Here is a 23,231-nt window from a genome sequence, read left to right as displayed (position 1 = left end):
CTCCGAGCAAAGCCCGGTTTTCTTTAAAATCCGCTGTAAGTGAGCTACGCTTACGCAACTTTTAATATAGCTTTCAATTAATTATAGTAATGTTATTAGGTCTTTAAAATAATTATTTTGGCTATTATTATGAGTTATACTGAGTGTTATTTAACGCTTATATAATAATAATAATAATAATAATAGTCATACTATTAATTTGTCGCAGTTATCGTTAGACTAAACCCTAATGGTATCGGTACTAGGTTTTTTCGAAGAAAAATTGTTTTGAGAGTATCGAAGCGCTGTCCAAGTGCTGAGTCACCACCTTTCAGGTGAGTGCATGGTCCCTTTCATCTTACACATAGATATGAAGTATTTTATATAAATTACGTGCTATGTGTGCATATTACCTGAGTACTTGTTGTCTATGCTGGATGAACGATTTTATACACGTTTTAAATGATTTAAACTGTATATGTATTTTATATCTACGAAAATGTTGGGGTAAGACATGGGTTGATGTAATAGATGAAATATGAGTTGGATGATGAGTTGAGAGGTGAAATAGACCGTGAGGTGAGGGTGAGAGGTGGACGATGTGAGAAGCCTTTTTCCCAAATGATGGCCCCGTCATTCAACAGAGTATGGATGACAACCACGGACTATTCTAGACAGTCCAGTGGAACACTAGCAGGATCGCAACCTGTAGGTGTTGTGAACGATGTGTTCACCGGTGTACTCTAAAAACCCATTAATATGTATTGCGAGTGGACTCTCAAAAACGATACTGTCAATAAAACCCTGTCTGATGCGCCTAAAGGACTCTACCGGCAGAAGCACCTAATAGAGAACCTCATAACCCCGGCAGATGCGCCTAAAAGGACTATTCCGGCAGATGCGCCCCATAGAGAATGTCACAATTTGGGCAGTTGCGCCTAAGTGACAGAACTAGCTGTTGTGCTTGACAGATCTGTCATTTACAACGATGGAATTCGTACCTATTCCTTAGGATACTCCTTAGAGTAAGATACTCGTTCGAAGAAACATCAAAGTTACAGTTATTACTTAGGATGAAGAGATAACGTATGGATTCATCATGTGAGCCCTGTTTCGTTGATGATTCTGGGACGTAATCATCCTAAGGGGGAGATAATTGTAACGCTCGTAGATCTGGGCTAGTCAATTTAGAGATAATACGGGTCGAAAACGACTTTTCGACAAAAGATTATTTAGAATAAATAATCTTAACCAAGTTGTAGAATATGTCTCAAGGGTTCCGTACATATAAAGAACGCCGAAATCCGAGTTATAACAAAGAAGTTATGGCCCGTCGAAGTTTTTCGGCAAAACTGGCACGACACCGGGAGACGTAAATAGTGAATTTAAGATAGACGACTTTTTAGCCTTAGTGATCTAAACAAAAGCTGTAGTATACGTTAAATCGAGAAGATACAAAAAAAGAACGCCCAAATCTGACTTCGTATGAGGAAGTTATGATTTTTCTAAGATTTGGCATAGCAGTGCACGGCTCGAAACTCGAATTTTAGTTCGAGCGGTTTTTGGCTTACGCAACCTAAATGAGAGTTGAAGATATCATTAATAAGAACTCAACCGTAAAAAGACAGACAAAAACGGATTCCGTATGAAGGAGTTACGAATTCTTCGCGGTCATTTAAAAGTCTAAACGCCTCCTACTGTTAAATTAAAGATCGGTCGAGAATTAGCCGACGGAGTCTAAATGAAAGTTGTAGATCTTGTTTTTACCTACGTGTGGATATGAAGAACGTCGAAAACGGAGCTTGTATGCCAAAGTTATGAATTTTTGAAAATCGGCTGATTTCCACTCTATGTGTGATGTCACGTGTCAGCATCAGGCTCTGGCTGGCTGTAGCCAGCCTGGCTCACGATGTGAATATCAAAAATGCACGGCGTGAGTGACCCTCCAGCCCCTATAAATAAGAGGTGAAGTCCTCTTCATTCCTCACACCTCCCATAACTTCCCCCTCTCTCTAGAACTTCTCTCTAGCCCCGAAACCCCCCGAAAAGCCTAGGGAACCTCCCTAGCACGTGGCGGAAGCCCCGGAGCGCCCGACGGCTCCGAGAAGAAGAGCCTTTCGGCTCGGGAAAACTACTCCAGCGGAGCCCGGTTTTGATTAAGACCCGCTGTAAGTGAGCTACACCTAACCTATCTTTAGTATAACTTATGTTTTAATATAGTAATGTTATTAGGACCTTAAAATAATTATTTGGGCTATTATTATGAGTCATATAATAGTGTTGCTTAATGATTATATAATAGTAATGATAGTTAGACTATTAATTAGTCTCGGTTAACGTTAGACTAAACCCTAGTGGTATTGATACTAGGTTTTGTCAAGGGAAAATTATTTTGAGATAACGAAGCGCTGTTCAAGTGCAGAGTCACTACCTTTCAGGTGAGTGCATAGTTACTTTCATCTCACACATAAATATGAAGTATTTTTTATAAATTACGTGCTATGTGTTCTTATTATCTGAATACTTGTTGTCTAGGCTGGATGAACGACTTTATACATGTTTTAAATGATTTAAACTGTATATGTATTTTATATCTACGATAATGTTGGGATAAAACATGGGTAGATGTAATAGATGGAGTATGAGTTGGATGATGAGTTGAGAGGTGAAATAGACCGTGAGATGAGGGTGAGAGGTGGATGATGTGAAAAGCCTTTTTCCCAAATGATGGCCCCGTCATTCAGCAGAGTATGGATGACAACCACGGACTATTCTAGACAGTCCAGTGGAACACTAGCAGGATCGCAACTTGTAGGTGTTGTGAACGATGTGTTCACCCGGTGTACTCTAAACCTTGGTGACCATGCAGACTTGGTGCCTAAACCCTGGTGATCACGCAGACTTGATGCCTAAACCTTGGTGATCATGCTGACTTGATGCCTAAACCCTGGCGATTATGCAATCTTAGTGACCGTTGTGTAAACTGTGGCAACGATAGACTTCGTGCCGATTCCTTAGGATGATCCTTAGGAATGAGTGAACGAGAAATAGCTGATTCTTAGGGTAGATCCTTAGGAATAAAGAAGATAATGGGTATGGGTAATTGGGTTAACTGTTTGATGATTAAACATAATAATTATATTATTGTGGGTTGAAAACCCTATGTACTCACCAGGTTTCCCAACCTGACCCACTCAATTTATTTATATCACATGTGTCGATATGAAGTTACATTACACTAAGAGATTAAGGAGATATAAATCACTAGTGATAATGAATGTAAGTTATGTTTATGCTTATGTTTCTGTATTGACGATGACATCCCATATGTTTTAAAATGAATAAAAATACATTTCTTCATAAATGCTTTAATAACGTATTTATCATGTTTTACTGGGAACAAATTCCGCAACATTTTTATTAAAAGAGGTACTCTGATTTTTATAAAGCATAAACAAAATCGGTCTTTTATGGTCGTGAAAATGGGGATGTCACATATAAGTAAGAAACAATATTTCTCAACCACTATATACAGACAGGGGCCAGACATAAAACACCGGAGGCAAGACCATTTTGGCATATAGCATTTCTGAAATCCAACAACCCTATGCAGTCCTTTAAACCAAATTCCCCGTACCGCAAGTGGTTAAAAGATATTATAACGATACTTATATAACTCATAATAATAGCCTAAATACTTATTATAATGTCCTAATAACATTACTATATTAAAACATAAGATATACTAACGATAGGGTAGGCGTAGCTCACTTACAACGTATTTTTCGCAAAACTGGGCTTCGTTGGAGCAGCGTTCCCAAGCCGAAAAGCTCTTCTTCTTGGAGCCCTCTGGCACCCACGTGTCGTCATCTTATTCCAAGTCGTGGAGAAGAAGGTGTGGCCCAGATTGCGCCACGTGTCACTTCCATATTACCCCACAAACTAATTATCTTCTAAAATCCGTAACTTTCACATACGAGCTCCGTTTTTGACGTTCTTTATATCCACGCGTAGGCGGGACCGTACTATACAACTTTCATTTAGACTCCGTCGGCTAATTTTAATTTATTTTTAAATTTATATTTTTAACAGGCTAGGACATGAATAATCCGTTAAAAATTCATAATTTCTTCATCCGACGTCCATTTTCGTCTGTCTTTTTACCGTTGCGCTACTATTAATGAGATCTTCAATTCTCGTTTAGGTTGTGTCGGCCAAAAACCGCTCGAGTTAAAATTCGAGTTTCGGGTCGTGCACTGCTATGCCAAATCTTAGAAAATTCATAACTTCCTCATACGAAGTCAGATTTGAGCGTTTTTTTTATATGTTCTCGGTTTAACGTATATTACAACTTTTGTTTAGATCAATAAGTCTAAAAAGTCCTCTATCGTAAATTCACTATTTACGTCTCCCGGTGCCATGTCGATTTTCCATAAAACTTCGACGGGCCATAACTTCTTCGTTATAATTCGGATTTCGGCGTTTATATGTACGAAACCCTTGTAACATATACTACAACTTGGTTAAAATTAATCCTTCTAACTAATCTTTCATCAAAAACACATTTTTGACGCTCATTATCTCTAAATTGACTAGCCCGGATCTGCGGGTGTTACATTTTATTAGGCCCTCCTTTATTGATTGCTTGGTTTCTTACTCTGATACTGATTGGGTCGGTTGTCCTCAAACTTGTTGGTCCACTTTTGGGTTCTGTGTTTATTTTGGCACTAATCTCATCTCCTGGTCTTTCAAACGACAACATGTCGTGTCTCGGTCCTTATCTGAGGCTGAGTATTGTAGGGTGGCAAATGTGGTTGTTGAAGTTGCTTGGATTCGTAACATTCTTCTTGAATTATCTTGTCCATTATCTAAAGCTAAGATTTATGAGTGTCATGTATTTATCTTTTAACCCTATACAACACCAACGTACCAAGCATGTGGAAATAAGTTTATATTTTGTTAGCGAATGTGTTGTTATTGGACATGTGCGTGTTTTGCATATGCCTTCAGCTTATCAGTATGCTTATATATTTACTAAGGGTCTTTCCACTCAGTTGTTTTTAGATTTTCGGGACAGTTTAAACATTTGTAAATGCTATGGTCGGCAAATATTTGTGCTCTGAATCAAAAGAAACGAGTTTCGCTATTGACGTTTGATTCACCTTAGAAAACTGTGACGGTGTACGACGATGTTGTCGTTAAATTGAAAGGTTTTGTCGCCGTTACGAACTTCCATCGTGTCGCGGTTACAAGAACCGTAATCGTCGATTAACATAGCTTAACAGTGACGATGCCAAAAAAGTGTTTTTATGATTGAAAAGCTCATAAGATCAAGTAAAAGAAAAGTAAAATAAAAATCAATAATGAAACGAAAAAGACAAAAAAAAAGTGTTTTTTGTGATCGACAAAGCTCATACGATCAAGTATTTAAAACCACACGGGCAACCAACCACATAGAAATTTTATTAATTTCCCTTACTACTATGATCGTTTAACCACAAGGATAAGTTGCATAATTTTATCTTAGCAAAAATTACGAATATATTGGAAATCTGGCTGCTAATGATAAAATGTCCACAAACAACTAGTTGTAGTTAAGATTTTTTTTTTATTATTATTTTTTTTAAATTTATAATTATTTTATTTTTTTTTAACAAATAACTAACATCTACCAAACCACCGTTCATTCATGAACACAGTTCCCCCTTCCCCCCTAACCCCCACCTTGTTCTAACCCCCACTTCGTCCATATATACATACGCACCACAACCACCACCACCGTCGACACCCACCACCCATGTCCTGACTCCTGTCTCAATCATTCCAATGGCTTCCGATCCCAATCTCACAGTTCTTGAACACTCCCAAATATCGCCACCACCGGCCACCATTGGCCACCGCTCACTTCCGCTTACTTTCTTCGACATTACATGGCTACTCTTCCCTCCGGTCCACCATATTTTCTTCTACGAGTTCCCCCACTCTAAATCCCATTTCATGGAAACCATTGTTCCCAATTTAAAACACTCTTTATCCCTCACTCTTCAGCACTTTTTCCCATTCGTTGGCAATTTGATTGTATTTCCCAATCCCAATAATTCCGGCGTCATCAGAAAACCAGAAATTCAACACGTAGAAGGTGATTCCGTTACTCTTACTATCGCAGAATGTGATCTTGATTTTGATGATTTATCTGGAAATCATCAACGAAAATGTGAAAACTTCTATCCACTCGTACCTCCATTGGGTAATGCCGTGAAAGCATCTGATTACGTCTCAATCCCACTTTTCTCCGTCCAAGTGACGTTTTTCCGGGACGCCGGAATCGCCATCGGAATGACGAATCATCATAGCCTCGGTGACGCCAACACCCGTTTCGGTTTCTTGAAAGCTTGGAGTTCGATTGCTACATCTGGTGGAGATGAATCATTCTTAGCGACTGGATCTCAACCAGTCTTCGAAAGACTGATTGACTTCCCGAAATTAGATGAAAATAAGTTGAACAAAACAAATCTTGACACTTTCTATCAACCTCCGGCCCTGATTTGTTCTTCTGATAAAGTCCGGGCAACATTCGTGTTAACCCGAACAAATATCAATCAATTGAAGAAACGGGTTCTAACCCAACAGCCAGAACTTGAATACATATCATCTTTTACAGTAACATGTGGTTACATATGGAGTTGCATTGCGAAAGCACGAGTCAAAATGGGAGAAAAAAAGGGTGAAGACGAGTTAGAACAGTTCATTCTCACCGTCGATTGTCGATCCCGATTAGACCCGCCGGTGCCGGCGACCTATTTTGGTAACTGCGGTGCACCATGTATCGCAACCATAAAAAACACAGTTTTAGCCGGAGAAAATGGATCTGTAATCGCTGCTAAGTTCATCGGAGAGGCTATTAGCAAAATGGTTAAGAATAAGGACGGAATCTTGAAAGATGTGGAGAGGTGGCACGATGGTTTCAAGATTCCGGCGAGGAAGATCGGTGTTGCGGGGACACCAAAGCTCGATTTCTATGGCATTGATTTTGGGTGGGGGAAGGTGAAAAAGTATGAAGCTGTTTCGATTGACTATAATGGATCGGTTTCTATCAATTCATGCAAACAATCAACACAAGATGTTGAAATTGGATTGTGTTTTTCGAGTGTGGAAATGGAGGCGTTTGCGAATATCTTTAATGGCGGATTAGAGAACTGAATTCCGTAGGAGCTTTTTCTATGTATTAATGTTGACTATTTTGATTTCTTCTAAATCATCAAAATATTTCTAAATAAAGTTGCAAGTATCCATATTTGTATGAGAACTTCTTTAAACGTTTCGAATTTCAACTAGACGCTTGGGTTCTTCTTCAACCGGATTATATACCATAATTTTGTGCAGTATGTGAAGGAAAAAGCCAAAAGTAGGATGATCTTAAAGATGAGATGAATATGAACTCAGTTCAAGGTTAGAAAGAGTGATCATTAATATATTTATTTTTTCTGTATACAACACTAAAGTATGCTTAATCGTTAAGGTTTTGATTTTGTTTTACACTTTCCCAGTAATTGATATTTTTAATTGGACTAAAATATTACACAAATGACCATTATTCTTGTAGTGTGTTTTGATTTTTTCATTTATTATCACACACAATAAAAGATATGTAAATCAAATGCGAAATAGTAAAGAAGCAACTAATTGATTATTCATGTCGATATGCCATATTCACTTATTACCCCTAATAAATTAAATAATACTATTGTTAATGGTTATTGTTGCTGTAAGTTGTAACATCATAAGTTGTAGAAAGATTTAATTTCTCTGTTTATAATTAAAATTAGGATTGTAAACATAACTATCAAAGACTTTCGACAAAACTTCATAAATGGTCCCCATGGTATCTCTAAATCAGAAATTTAGTTTTTAAGTTCAAAAAACTTCATTGATGGTTTCTATGGTTTTAAGACTTATGCCCTTTCTATTTTTTTTTAGTATTAATTTTACTTAATCCTATTTAAAAAAATAGGAAAACAAAAGAGTAAATTACACAAATGGTCCATATGGTTTGTGGTAATTTACACGCTTGGTCTCTAACTTATTTTTGTAACTCGGAAGGTCCTTATCGTTTGTTTTTGTTACGCAATTGGTCCATACTATTTGTTTTTGTTATGCGTTTGGTCCTTATCTTACCTAAAATGACTATTATTTAAATAAGAAAAAATGGTAGGTATGTAAGGTAATGTGAGTGGGTGGGGTAGGGGGTGTCTTTATTTAAATAAATTAAAAAATCAAGGGAAACATAGTCTTTTTAGGTAAGACAGAGACCAAATGCGTAACAAAAACAAACAATAGGGACCTTCCGAGTTAAAAAAATAAGTTAGAGACCAAACATGAAAATTACCCTAAACCATGTGGACCATTCGTGTAATTTTATCAAAACAAAATTAATAATTCATTGGGTTAACATCTCTCTCTCTCTCTCTCACTCAATAAATTTGTTAATAGATTTTTTCTAGGTATTAAAACAATTCCTATATAATGTGCACATGTTAGGTTGAAGGTGACCGGAGTCGTAGTTCATCATATTTCCGTTTTGAATACATCTTGAAGGTCATCAAAGTTCATTCTTACCACTATCGCCATTCATTTGGAGATTTTTAGGTATGTTTTTGGTTTGATTTCAACAAAATGGTTTACCACCATCCTGGAGAGAGAACACATGGGAGTGGGAGGAGGAAACTTTGGAATCGATCTTGTATAAAGAGACGGTGTCAGCGTCTAAAGATAGGACTTGTCGCAATTCCTTATCCACTTTCCCCTTACATCTATAAATCTTTGAGGTTGATTTCATTATTTTCCCAACCTACGTGCAATCTCGACACAGTTAATGGCTTCATGTCACCTTCTACACAAGGAAAAATAGCGTATCTATTTTGTTGTAAGCTTGAGTCTATAAATAACCCAAAGGAACTCGTCAAAACATTGATTAACTGCTGGTTTTGGCGCATTCATCCATGACATCATTGCTTTAAGGTGTTGCACTGGGTGTTGCCTATAGTAGTAAACTAAATAAGTTGTGTATCTCCATCTTTCCTTCTCGATAAAACTAATATCCAAGAAACAAGCTTATGAAGCCCCAATACATATAAACATCCTCGAAGTCTTGACTAGATCGGAATCCCCAGAATCAAACCTTATTTTGATCCTCCTTCATCCTCCTTCATCGCCACTGTCAAAAAATTGATTTCTGAAACCTTATCTTAATCTGAATCGATTTCTAATATGAAACCTGAATCTAAATTTGATCTGAATCAGTTTCTTATCTGAAATTTCATTTTGGAAGTTCTTGGTACTACCAATCATACACAACAAACACATCGATTCAACCTTAATTCACCATTTTCTCAATTTTTTATTTGGCCATCGAACACGATTCGCGTAACAGCTGTAAAAACAACAAATCAATATGAGAACACATTAAACTTATGAGAGAGATAAGGATGGAAAGATGAAGCCAGTTACGAGAGAACATAAAGGTATCGTTAGCTCCACAGATCTCTATTACTTTGAACATTCTCTCTTAGTTCAAACCCTAATTTGTGTGAGTTTCAATTGCAGAAAAATAATTTTGATTCATCTCTATTTAATCGAATTCAATTCAAATACGCGTCAAAAAAGGAGGCGATCGTGGATGTAGAGAGTAATGATTTCAATCAAAGATGATGAAAGGAAGAAAAAGATAGCGACGGTTCGGAATTTAACTGTGACAACCGTCAATTTTCGGTCAAATCAAAGTCAACTAAAGTCAACAAGTCAAACCGGTCAACTCAATTTGCCCGTAGGTACTAGAGTTTACGTTATGTAATTTCTAAACAACTCTCTATTTTAATGAGAGATCATAAATCGAAAAGTGCGTACATCTAGATCTCCTTAACCTAAAACGGTGGTACGTGGAGAGCCAAACCGATAAAACAATGTTACATACTCATCGGGAGTATGCAAGATCCTTAAACAAGGCTTAACGGGGTTTACGGACCTTGCAGTGCGAAGCCGGACACTCAAAAAGGTCACCAATGAAACCTCTCTCAATCGTTTTCACTCCATCTCTTCTTATCAGAAATCTCTCCCAAATCTCTCTAAGTATGTGAAACCTCTCCCAAATCTCTCTTTGTATGAGAAACCTCTATAAGGATGTCAAATCTCTCCCACATATCTCTTTGTATGAGAAATCTCTCCAAGAATGTCAAATCTCTTCCAAATCTCTCTAAGAATGTGAAATCTCTCCCACATATCTCTTTGTATGAGAAATCTCTCCAAGAATGTCAAATCTCTCCCAAATCTCTCTAAGAATGTGAAATCTCTCCCAAATATCTCTAAGTATGTGAAATCTCTCCCAAATCTCTCTCTGAATGAGAAATCTCTCTAAGAATGTGAAATCTCTCCCAAATATCTCTTTGTATGTGAAATCTCTCTAAGTATGTCAAATCTCTCCCAAATCTCTCTAAGTATGTGAAATCTCTCCCAAATCTCTCTCTGAATGAGAAATCTCTCCAAGTATGTCAAATCTCTCCCAAATCTCTCTCTGAATGAGAAATCTCTCCAAGTATGTCAAATCTCTCCCAAATCTCTCTAAGAATGTGAAATCTCTCCCAAATATCTCTAAGTATGTGAAATCTCTCCCAAATCTCTCTCTGAATGAGAAATCTCTCTAAGAATGTGAAATCTCTCCCAAATATCTCTTTGTATGTGAAATCTCTCCAAGTATGTCAAATCTCTCCCAAATCTCTCTAAGTATGTGAAATCTCTCCCAAATCTCTCTCTGAATGAGAAATCTCTCCAAGTATGTCAAATCTCTCCCAAATCTCTCTAAGAATGTGAAATCTCTCCCAAATATCTCTTTGTATGTGAAATCTCTCCAAGTATGTCAAATCTCTCCCAAATCTCTCTGAGTATGTGGAATCTCTCTCAAATCTCTCTCGAAATCTCTCCCAACTCTCTATAATCACTCGGGGCATCCCGACCCTCGAATTTGGCGAAAACAGCCCAAAAACGGAAGTCTACGCGAAAAACGGACTTAAGGAACCGAACCCCCTCTTAGGAACCGAAACCCCTCTCAGGAACCGAAACCCCTCTTAGGAACCGAAACCCCTCTTAGGAACCGAAAGTCCTCTTAGGAACCGAACCCTCCTGATGAAGAAGAACCGAACCGAACCTTCTGATGAAGAAGAACCGAACCGAACCGAACCTTCTGATGAAGAAAAACCGAACCGAACCTTCTGATGAAGAGGAACCGAACCGAACCTTCGGACGGACCCTCGCCCTTCGCTTCTCGCTTCCAGCTCGCGCCTTTCGCTTCCGACTCAGCACCATCCTGACCGAACCTCGGCCTAGGGACCGAACCTCGGCCTAGGACCGAGAGGCCTCGCTGGGAAGCCTTTTTCTCCCGGTTTTCGATTAAATTCGCGTTTTAAGCCCGTTTTTAATTGTTTTAACACGGGATTTTCACCCAAAACTTTATTTTAACATATAAGACCCCTAAATTAATGATTTAATCACATTTTAAGGATAAAACCTTATCCAAAAGAGAGTAGGTAAAGTACAAAGGTAGAGTGTTGACTTTACCTTATTTTATGACACAAGCAACCACTCCCACACCCACTCTATGACCAGCCACACCTCCCCACCTTACCTAAGTCACATCAATGTCCTTTCCACTCAATCATCACTCTTTCCCACTTCTCTCATTTGCTCTCATTTCACAAGAAGATCAAACTCTTTCCTCTCTCACTTTCTCTCTCTAGAAATTCGAGATTCCAGGGCTGATCTTGAGTTTTTCCTCCACATTTGGTAAGCATAATCCATTCTCTTTATGATTATCTCAATTATTTCCACTCAAAATCATAGATTGCTTACACAAACATCATCACATTCTTGTTAGATCCTCGAATCTTCAAGTGATTCTTCAAGTGTTCTTGGGTTGAACACTTCTCTTCTTCAACACTTACCTACTGAAATCACTCAAGGTGAGTTCATACCCCTATATTTTCATGTTTTCTCAAGTTTTTAGGGGGGGGGGGGGGGGGGGGGGGGGGAATACAAGTTAAAACACCAAGAACAAAACTACACTTTTCTAACAGCCTTCATCAGAAAAGTTCAACTCCATTCACGGACTGTTTTGGACAACTTAAACATTTTAGTTTTCAAAACTGTTTTAGGTGTAAGTAGTTCCAGTCCTTAGCTTTAAAATGACTACTTGCACATCTCCATACGATTTTTCTACAATTTATGGTGATTTTTACAAAACTGCCTATCATTTCAAACACCAATCCGGACCAGTCTGTGATTATTGACTTTTTCACCCAGGTTGGAGGTCATTAAAAATCATGGTAAAAATTATGAGTAAACTAGACACATTTTGGGAACTCTCAGAATTTACGGATCTAGTTTTCAACTTCGTATGATTTTTCTATGACTTTTCAAAAACAGTGTAGAAAGGTTGAAAATTTGTTAACAGCTTATAACCTTCATAACACTTTGTATTATGTTGAGCAAAGTGTATAACGATAAGTTCTAAATATTGAATGTGTTACCTTGTTAGTTTATCATCATAAACTGAATTATAGTCATTCATGATAAGATTATTCATTCATTTAGAACACGTATATTAAACTATAATGAGCATAGTTTATGGATTCATAGCATTAAAGCATTCATAAAAGAATTCTTATACATTACAAACGTTTTGGATAAACTATAATTGGTATAGTTTATGTATCATTTACTTCTCAAACTTATTTACCAAAGGTTTTCAGTTTAGTTCACGTAAATCTGTTAATGAATAAATTTGTGAGTCATTCCCTTCGGGTTACTTCCAAAGTAACAAAGTCGACAAGTCCTGTAAATTGTAACCAGAGTCTCTTGTAGGGAGAACGTGATAGTTGTGTATAGATCTATATTGGGTTTGACAAACCCACACCAGAGCTGCTTGCAACAGCTAGACCGGCCAGTCTGTGGTGACAAATGTCATTTAACGGCGACGCCTGAAGAACGTCGTATTACGAGACCGTCTATGTCAAGTATGGTTATGATAGCTCACATGTGGTATTAACAATCATAAGATTTACGGGTTCTAACTTTAAATTAGCGAGTTATGTCTATTTAGCTCACTGAAATTACTTTAAGTATGGAAAAATACTTATACGCCTTCATATCAAAAAGGGTTTTATGTCGATTTAAAATCACTTTTTACATCAACAATTACATACTTTATTATATACTTTCGGTCTTGGTATTTAAGACTACACATCATTTATTTCGGGATCTTTCTCACATCAGAAAGGGTTTTATGCCGATTTAAAACAACTTTTATATCTTTAAGTATGACAAATAGTTGTTCATTTTCGGTCCTGGTATTTAGGACTACATAACTTTTGTAAGGAAAATATTGGATTTTTCTTGGTATCATACATCTCTTTACAAAGATCGATTTTCAAACTCTTACTGTCAAAAGCTTATGAACTCACCAACCTTTGTGTTGACACTTTTCAAAACTACTTGTATTCTCAGGAATTCAGTGAAACAGGAAATCAACCACGTTTTGAGGATGGGACGATAAATCGTCGAACAGTTCATTTTGTATCATAATGTAATTGATTTGAATCATGTAAACATATACTTTGGTGTAACTTTTTCAATTATATTTATGATGGTTGTATTTACTTTGAGCACTATTATACTCGTTGTTGTGATACTCTACATGAAGTCCTCCACCCCCGGACGTTTCCGCCATCCTTGGTTTGGGGGTGTGACATTAACGGATGGGGTGGATGGTTTGAGGATAGAGAGACGATTATATAAATGGTAGAAGAGGTGTGGTGGTTCAGAGGTTGTGGTCAACAATGTTGGAAGTTGACTTTACATGGATCTTACGTGTGTGTGTGTGTTGGATCAAAAATATGGTTTATACTTTACTTTTCTAGAAAAATATAATTTTTGTGTCTTGGACCGTAAACAATTTGGTGTTTACGGTTGTGTTTACGGCCGTAAACCCATTAACGGCCCATGTTATCCGGCCCATGTTCTCCTAGTATAAATATAGGTGTTAGGGTGTGAGGAATAGATTGATGAACATAAGAGAGTACACGATCTAGAGAGAAGAGTGTGTGTTAGTGTGTGTGAATCTCTTGTATCCGGATCATAATTCATATCAATACATACAAGATTCATATTATTCTTTTTCTCTTTCTCTTCTATTTTATCTGACATCATCCGTTTGATTGCGATTCCGCACCATCAAACGGACCTGACTGATACACGGGCAATTAGGGACTTACAATTGGTATCAGAGCCTTGTTGTATCAGTCAAAAGGATTTATTATTTCATCCAAAAATCGAAGATTCTGTGTTCTCGGTCCAAGCTTACGGCCGTAAACACTGAGTTCACGACCGCAAACCAGTCAAATTCATCAACCGTGAAGTCTAGATTCTTGGGCCGTAAACCCTATTTTGGTGCAAGTTTGTTAATTTGAAGACCGTACTCTAAATCGCGTTGAACCCTGGACCGTGAATTAAATTAATCTCATGAATTTTTGTTAACAATTGAACTGAAAAATATTAATCGAAAAATTGAAGTTTACGGCCGTAAACTCCTAGTTTACGGCCGCAAACTCCTTCCGGCAGAAAACTATATTTTCCGGCAGTAAACTATATTCAGCAGAAAATCTTGCTTTCAGCAGTTAATTTTATTTTATTTTTGGATCTTAATTAATTTTAATTAACTCTCAACCGGAAATTTGAGGTTTACGGCTGCAAACTCCGAGTTTACGGCCGCAAACCCTTTTTGGCAGTGAACTCTTTATACGGCAGGAAATCGGATTTTAACTAAATCAGTTTATATTTTAAATTTTTTTTTAACTTTTGACCTTAAATTTTGACTTTGACGTCCAAGTTTGACCTTTGATCTTAAACTTTGACTTTTTCGTTTAACTTTTAAATTTTCATGTTTGACTTTTTAGTTTAACTTTATAAATTTGACTTTTAAGGTTGATTTTTGAGGTTTATAATCAAAGGGTTTGACTTTTAAGTTTGATTTTGGGTCTTAGTTGTGCCTTTTAATTGATTTTAAGGTCTACGAGGGAGTTGAAACATGAAAGAGAGTCGTAAGGATATGTTAAGACAAAATTTCAACTTTTTCGATTTTATCCCTGGAGAATCCCTCGAAACTCAGTTGCAGCGATTTACCACTCTCACTACTGAGATGAATATAGTTGGGATCTTCTTGTCCAAATCTGAGATAAACAAAAAGCTGTTGAATTCACTTCCAAAATCGTGGGATATGAACGTGACCATCATCAAGAAGACAAAAGATCTCAATCATCTTAATCTTGCTGATGTTATTCAAGAACTTGATGCTTTGAAGTGTAGAGAAACAATGAGTTCTGAAAACATTCCGGTCACTGAAGTTACATGTACTCCAGCTTATGAAGCTACGATTAAATTTCTTCGGGAACAAACTGATTTATTAAAAAGAGAAGTTGAGGACCTGAGATACGAAGGATATCAACTCAGGAAAGGACAGAAACCCCTGGAGGCTGAATTAGAAGCAAAAACCAAGGACTTTAGGAAACTTCAGGAAGAGTATAGCAACAAGTGTGAAAATTATGATTATGTTAAGAGACAACTTGCTGCTGTAACTGAAGAACTTGACGCTTTAAAAATCAAGTGTGGAAAAACTGATGTCAGTTTCAAAAATTATACTGCGTCAAGTCAGACAGTCGATGTGACATCCCCAAAATCACGGCCAGAAAAAACCGATTTTGTTTATGCTTTATAAAAATCAGAGTACTTCATTTTATAAAAAGGTTGCGGAATTTGTTCCCAGAAAAACATGGTAAATACGTTATTAAAACATTTTCGAAGAAACGTATTTATTTCATTTTAAAATGTTTGGGATGTCATCGTTAATACCGAAACATAAGCATAAACAGAACTTACAATGATTTACACTAGTGATCTACATCTCTTTTAAATCTCTCAGTGTAATGTCACTTCACTTCGTCACCTGTGATATACATAAACTGAGTGGGTCAGGTTGGGAAACCTGGTGAGTACATAGGGTTTTCAACCCACAATAATATAATTATTATGTTCAATCAAACGATCAACCCAATTACCCATCCCCATTATCTTCTTTACTCTTTAAGGATTTAACCTAAGAGTCATCTATCCTGCATTCGTTTATTCCGAAGTCCCTTACTTCCAGGGTTATAGGACTGGCACTAAATCCATAGCTGCCAATGTTCGTTCATAAAGCACTAATTCCATAGCTGCTATAGTCTATTCATCGGGTACTAAATCCATAGCTACCAGTCTTTATCTAATAGGTACTAAGTCCATAGCTACCAATGTTCAACAGGTACTAAGTTCATAGCTACCAATTCCTACAGGTACTAAATCCTTAGCTACCAGCGTCTAACTAATAGGTACTAAGTCCATAGCTACCAATTCCCAACAGGTACTAAATCCATAGCTACCAACGTCTAAAAGGTACTAAGTCCATAACTACCGGTGTTTGTCCCATAGGCACTAAGTCTATAGCTGCCAATGTATACTCACGTCATCTTCTATCTCTCATCATTCATCTACCCATCTCATACCCAACATTTTCATATATATAAGATACGTATACAGTTTAAGTCCTTTAAAACATGTATAAAACGTTCAACCAGCATAGACAGCAAGTATTCAGATAATATGCACACATAGCACGTAGTTTATATAAAATACTTCATATCTATGTGTAAGATGAAATGGACTATGCACTCACAACATGTAATATATATTAAATACTTCATATCTATGTGTAAGATGAAAGTAACTATGCACTCACTTGAGAAGGTGGTGACTCGGTACTCGGACAGCGCTTCGTTTACTTTAAAATAATTTCCTTCGACGAAACCTAGTATTATTACCACTAGATTTTAGTCTAATATTTACCGTGACTAATTATTAGTCTTATTATTATTATTATTATTATATAAGCGTTTAAACAATACTTTCCAACCACTATGTACAGACAGGGGCCAGACATAAAACACCGGAGGGCAGGACCATTTTGGCATATAGCACTTCTGAAATCCAACAACCCTATGCGGCCCTTTAAACCAGATTCCCCGTACCGCGAGTAGTTAAAAAGATATTATAACGACACTTATATAAGTCATAATAATAGCTCAAATATTTATTATAAATTTATAATAACAATACTAATTTTAAATATAAACTATATTTAAAATAGGGTAAGCATAACTTACTTACAAGGGGATTTCAGCTAGGAGTCGGGCTCTGTAGGAGCAGAACTTCGTCGCTGAATCTTTCTAAGAAAGATTCGTGCAACGCTTCAGCTCTCACCTTACTATACTAAAACTACAGAAAGAGAAGTCGAATCACGAGGGACCGAAATGCTCGGGGGATAAGGAAAGAAAGACTCTTGAATCAAGAGAATGGTGCAAGAAATATGAGAGCCCGAACCTCTTATTTATAGTAATTGAATTTACAAAAACTACCCCCCATAATTACTTAATGACCTTATAATTATATAAACAACTAAACACCCCTTTATAATACTATTTTAAATAGATTTAAAGATATTTTTACTAAACTAATGTCGAAAGAACTCAACATTAGTCTTATAATGACCGCATCGTCGATACCTTTCTAATGATATATACATATGTATATATATATATATATATATATATATATATATATATATATATATGTGTGTGTACGTATATATGATTTATACTTTATTTTAATACGTAAATATGCTATTATAATTTGTAACTCGTTCATACGAACTCCGTTTTTGACGTTCTTTATATTCATGCGTAGGTGGAGACGCACTCTACAACTTTCGTTTAGACTCCTTCGGCTAATTTTGAATTTATTTTTAAAGTTATATTTGTAACAGGCCGGGACAGGATTGGTCCGTTATAATCTCATAACTTCTTCATCCGATGTCTATTTTCGTCTGTCTTTTTATTGTTACGCTACTAATAATGAGATCTTCAATTCTCGTTTAGGTTGTGTCGGCTAAAAATCGCTCGATCTAATATTCGAATTTCGGACTGTACACTGCTAATCCGAAACTTCGAAAAAATCGTAACTTCTTCATACGAAGTCAGATTTGGGCGTTCTTTTTATCGAAGTTCTTAGTTTAACATATTCTACGACTTTCGTTTAGAGCGCTAAATCTAAATCTCGCTGTATCATAAATTTACTATTTACGCTTCTCGACGTCGTGCCGGTTCCGACGCGAAACTTCGACGGGTCATAACTTCTTCGTTATAACTCGGATTTCGGCGTTCTTTATATGTACGGAAACCCTGTGACATATTCTACAACTTGGTTAAGATTATTTATTCTAAATAATCTTTTTGTCGAAAAGTCGTTTTCGACCCCTATTGCCTCTAAATTGACTAGCCCGGATCTGCGGGCGTTACAGTCGAGTCCTTATATGAAACCTAATTAAAATTCAAAGAAAATCACAAAAAAGGGGTCTAGGGTATGATAGTGTACCTCCTCCTTATAATCATAACTACACATTCATCCCTATGACACAGGACGAAACTGACAGGGAGCTACATCTTCAATATGACAAACGAGTTGGATTTGTGTCGGGAGGAGTTATTAATATTGAAGATACTAATGTTGTTACTTCTTGTGCAGGAAACATAACAGAGGATGAGAACAAGGAGAGTTCTTCTGAACAAACAAACGACCCCTTGAACTCTAAATCTATTGCTTCTAATCAACCTGCCGTTAAGAAATACAAGCCTCCAATTCCAGTGCAAAAGAGTGCCTATTGCAAGTGTGCATCTGGGATCAATAAGAGACAAGGTAAGGATACGCCACCAGGGGCAGGAATAAATAACTTCACAGTAAAGAAAAGGACTTGTTTTCACTGTGGAACACCTGGACACATTGCCAGAAATTGTCCTAATCGTGCATACGTTCCCTACTATGCACAAGGACGGCAAAACGCACCAAGTGGGAGATACTTCAAAAGAAATCCTTCCAGTTCACATTCAGACAATGTTGACTAGAACGCGCAGAAGGCTAAGAATCAATTCCACAAGGCCAAGAATCTAGATCCCAAGGGCAAGAAGGGAATGCCAACCAAGAAGCCCAATCCAAGAGATGCTCCTGTGAAGCCAAGACCGGTTAGGTCAAAGTCATCTCGGCAGCCGGCTTCAAGTTCCAAATCAAGTGCCGAGGCACCCATCGGATCGAACAAGAAATGGGTTAAACCCGAATATAGATGGGTACCAAAGGTGAAAACTCCTAAATCTTCTAATGACTCTAATATTTCATCGTCTTCTGTTTGTGATAAGCAAGATATGTCATGGGAGAGAGTACCCTGCATTGATGACAAAGGTCGACCCAGTTTCAAAATGGACTGGGTTCCAAAGACCAACTAATCTTGCTCTGTGTCAGAGCAGCTATGGAGGCATATCATCAGACTTCGGTTTGTTGGTAGTGGCTGCTCCAGGCACATGATAGGAGGCATCTCTCAACTGTACAACATTCAGAACTTTGTTCGAGAGTATGTGTCCTTTGCGGGAAAGGAAAGAAGGGAAGAAAAGAAGGGATCACATGGGGTTAGTGCTTAATGATATGAAGAATTTTTGGATCTGTTCTGAGATTATGCTTGCTGTTCTCAGACCTTCTGAATGCAGATTCAATCGGTGAATCACGGTTTGCGTTTTCTTCTCTATACTCCTGAGTTTTTCTTAAGATGATTCGCTTTAAAGACTAATTTTTGTTTTAGGATAGTTTAAATTTGCGCATTTATTTTTGTTTCTCTCCTATGCACAAATTTAGGGGGAGAAATAAAAACAAAACAAAAATTTTTTAAAAAAAATCCAAAAACATTAGAAAATCAGAAAATCCAAAAATATGGTGTTAATGGAATGTGCTTGCAAGAGATGTTTTGGGAAATGAAATTAGCAAGTGATAATGGGCAATCTGAATCGGCGTAACGTACCTAAGTTGAATCGTCTACGCTCTATGCTCGATGTGCTGGTTGGCACGAAAGATTTTAAATGGACTTGACTAGGAAAAGTTGAACCTAATGAATTTTAAGGACTTGACAAACCTTGACCTAGTTAGATCCGTTTAACCTGATGTCACGACGCTCAGATAGGTTGAGCATGAAGATATACATGGGAATCTACTCGTCACATTAATTGAACCCGTACTTGGAACCGTGGCTTAACTTTTCCTCGATGTACGGATTCTGTCCTTAATTCCGGTTGGATGGGGCGACTGGTAAATTCCGATAAATTAGGTTTGTAGAATATCATTTTCTTTCTTTCCGTCTGTTAGCCATATGTTGTCTCCTTTGCGCAACTTCTAATCCGACCAGGTACACAACATATGCAACTCTATTTCTCTGCAGGCTATATATGTGAAATACTTCTTATCTGTTAGCCATATGTTGTCTCCTTTGCGCGACTTCTAATCCGACCTGATAAACAGCATATGCAACCTTCTTCTTCTCAACCCCTCTAAAGTAGTTAGTATAGAATTCTGAATCTATCCTTTCTCTGAATGGATGTCTGTTCACCCGGTGTAAGGAGTACTCCGGAAGTTCTTGATGGCTGGGGCATATCAGGAAGCGGGAAACACGTTCCGGTACACTTAAAATTGAACTCGTACAGATTGTCTGTAGATCTCGCTGCTCGATTTAGGTGGACAACAATATCCCTGGTTGTAGTCAGTTAAATGGTCATAAGGTGAATTTATTTAAGATTTAGGAGTTATCATAATAACAGAAATTTACAATTAGATAAATGCCTCAATCATGTCATTGGTAAAATGAGCAAAAATGTCACAAATCTTTCGTGTTTAAGTGGACCACAATACTGGCAATCGGTCAGACGAAGATGTGAAGATAAGGGTACCGACAAGTGGAATAAGGCTGTCCAACAACTTTGATCCCAAATCACTCTTAAAGTTAGCTATTACTTTGGTTTTTGTTAAGTTTGTTCATAGTGTTCTTTTAATTTAAATATTAGGGGAGAATTAAAATTTAAATAAATAAATAAATAAACAAAACAAAAATAAAAAATTAAAAAAAATTGAAAATCAAAATAGTGTTATTTCTGTTTTACTTTTTGTTCTAAGTTTTCTTTTAGTCTTGTTTTGTCTTGAAAAGTGATTTCAGGTGAAGATGAAACTTATGGAGTTTGTGTTGAAGATTTCTGAGCCAAAAGCTTCGTTCGTGAGCATCGAAGAATTCTCATTCGAAGGAGCAAGAAATGAAAATTATTCTTTCAAATTCAATCTTTCAACCCCAGAAGCAAGGTGAAGCTGAAATTGAAGATTATGTGATGGATTGCATTAAAGCCTCCTCAATCAGTCTGCTGCTATCTTTGAACCTGCTGAAGTGATCCAGAAGATTTTTTCTCTTTAAAGTTCTCTCTGAAGATTCTCAAGCTGAAAGCGTCATCTTTCAAGAATCAGTACATCAAGCATCCTCACCCAATGTGCGTTCAATTCCAAATCTTGAAAAATTGCCCGAGTGCTCAAGATGAAGTCATTATTTGAAGATAAATGTTGAAGCCAAGCTATCATTGAAGATTGACAAGAAGAGCCAGCTACTTTTTAGGGGGAGCTTGTTGGGTCAATTAAGAAAAGAAAGTTATAAACCAAGGGGGAGATTGTTGGGTCAAAAATATGGTTTATACTTTACTTTTCTAGAAAAATATATTTTTTGTGTCTTGGACCGTAAACAATTTGGTGTTTACGGCTGTGTTTACGGCCGTAAACCCATTTACGGCCCATGTTATCCAGCCCATGTTCTCCTAGTATAAATATAGGTGTTAGGGTGTGAGGAATAGATTGATGAACAGAAGAGAGTACACGGTCTAGAGAGAAGAGTGTGTGTTAGTGTGTGTGAATCTCTTGTATCCGGATCATAATTCATATCAATACATACAAGATTCATATTATTCTTCTTCTCTTTCTCTTCTATTTTATCTGACATCATCCGTTTGATTGGGATTCCGCACCATCAAACGGATCTGACTGATACACGGGCAAATTAGGGACTTACAGTGTGTGTGTGTGTGTGAGAGAGAGAGAGAGATGTGGGCCCAATGAATTATTTATTTGTTTTTCTGTTTTTTTAAAGTAGGATTAGGTAAAATTAATTCTAGAAAAAACTTCATAAATGGTCCCTGTGGTATCTCGAAATATGAAGTTTAGTCCCTAAGTTCACAAAATCTCACAAATGGTCCATGTAGTTTTAAAACTTTTAACAAACGGTCATTTTCACTAACTTTGTTAGCTTTTGGCCGTTAACTAAAGGGCATTTCTTTCATTTCACTACCACAAGGACCATTTATGAAGTTATTTTTTTTAAATAAAAAATAAAATATAATTGTTTAATCTATAAAGGGTCTCTCTCTTTTTCTCATCACCCAAAAAAACACACCACCCCCTATTTCTTCTTCCCCATCTACAACCCTATGTTTTCTTTGTGTAGTCCAAAAAAACAAGAGTAAGATGATGATAAATCACAAAACTTTTGATTTTGGATCTTGACTCAATTTTATGTAACCACAAAACTATCGTGTCAAGATTCTTGATAAAATCCAAATCTGTAAAACCCCATCTTGATTTTTGTTTCTTTTGTTTTGAATTGATGCTGAAGCTAATGGATTCTGGTTATGAAGATTTAGTTAATAAATTTGGGAACTTACTTTATCTGCATAAAAATTATAAGAGAACTGCAATTACTTAGTCTCGAATGAGGTAGATGAAGAGAGCGTTGTTGTAGCTCCGACTCCTTGAAGAATCGAAGCCATTACCTTCAATTCACTGGAATCCTAGAAGAAAACAAAAAATTCAGCAGGCTACCAATGTTTTCAAATCAAGATAACACAAGAATATGTGATTCCAGGGAGGAATCATCAGTTTCTGAACAAATCCTAAGTGGGGAAACTGAAAGTTAAACATTAATGAAAGGACAGATAAGGGGAATAGGTGAATACATAGACCAAATAAATGAGTGACTGATGATCCAGAGTTTACTAGTTCTGATTTAGATCAATTAAACCAAATAAATGAGCATAGATATTTAGAATTTCGAAAATGGCTTTCAAAACATGGTATAACTTTGATGATCAAACCTCCATAACTAGAGCTTCAGTCGATGTTAGAATACTTGAATTGACGACATAGGAACTCTTAGCTAGGAT

The 23,231-nt window shown here is 36.9% G+C and overlaps 1 protein-coding gene across 1 annotated transcript; it reads left to right on the top strand.

Annotated features, from left to right (window-relative positions):
• The first annotated feature begins 5,683 nt into the window (after window positions 1-5,683).
• Window positions 5,684-7,334, top strand: LOC111914481 (malonyl-coenzyme A:anthocyanin 3-O-glucoside-6''-O-malonyltransferase). Its single transcript, XM_023910219.3, has one exon. It carries the CDS (start codon window positions 5,806-5,808, stop codon window positions 7,177-7,179), a length of 1,374 nt encoding a protein of 457 aa, XP_023765987.1. The 5' UTR covers window positions 5,684-5,805; the 3' UTR covers window positions 7,180-7,334.
• Window positions 7,335-23,231: the final 15,897 nt, after the last annotated feature.

The sequence above is a fragment of the Lactuca sativa genome, chromosome 3 (genome assembly GCF_002870075.4).
Source record: "Lactuca sativa cultivar Salinas chromosome 3, Lsat_Salinas_v11, whole genome shotgun sequence".
In the NCBI taxonomy this organism is placed as follows: Eukaryota; Viridiplantae; Streptophyta; class Magnoliopsida; order Asterales; family Asteraceae; genus Lactuca; species Lactuca sativa.
Note: the sequence above shows the minus strand (reverse complement) of the source record. Positions and strands in the feature narration are given on the sequence as shown.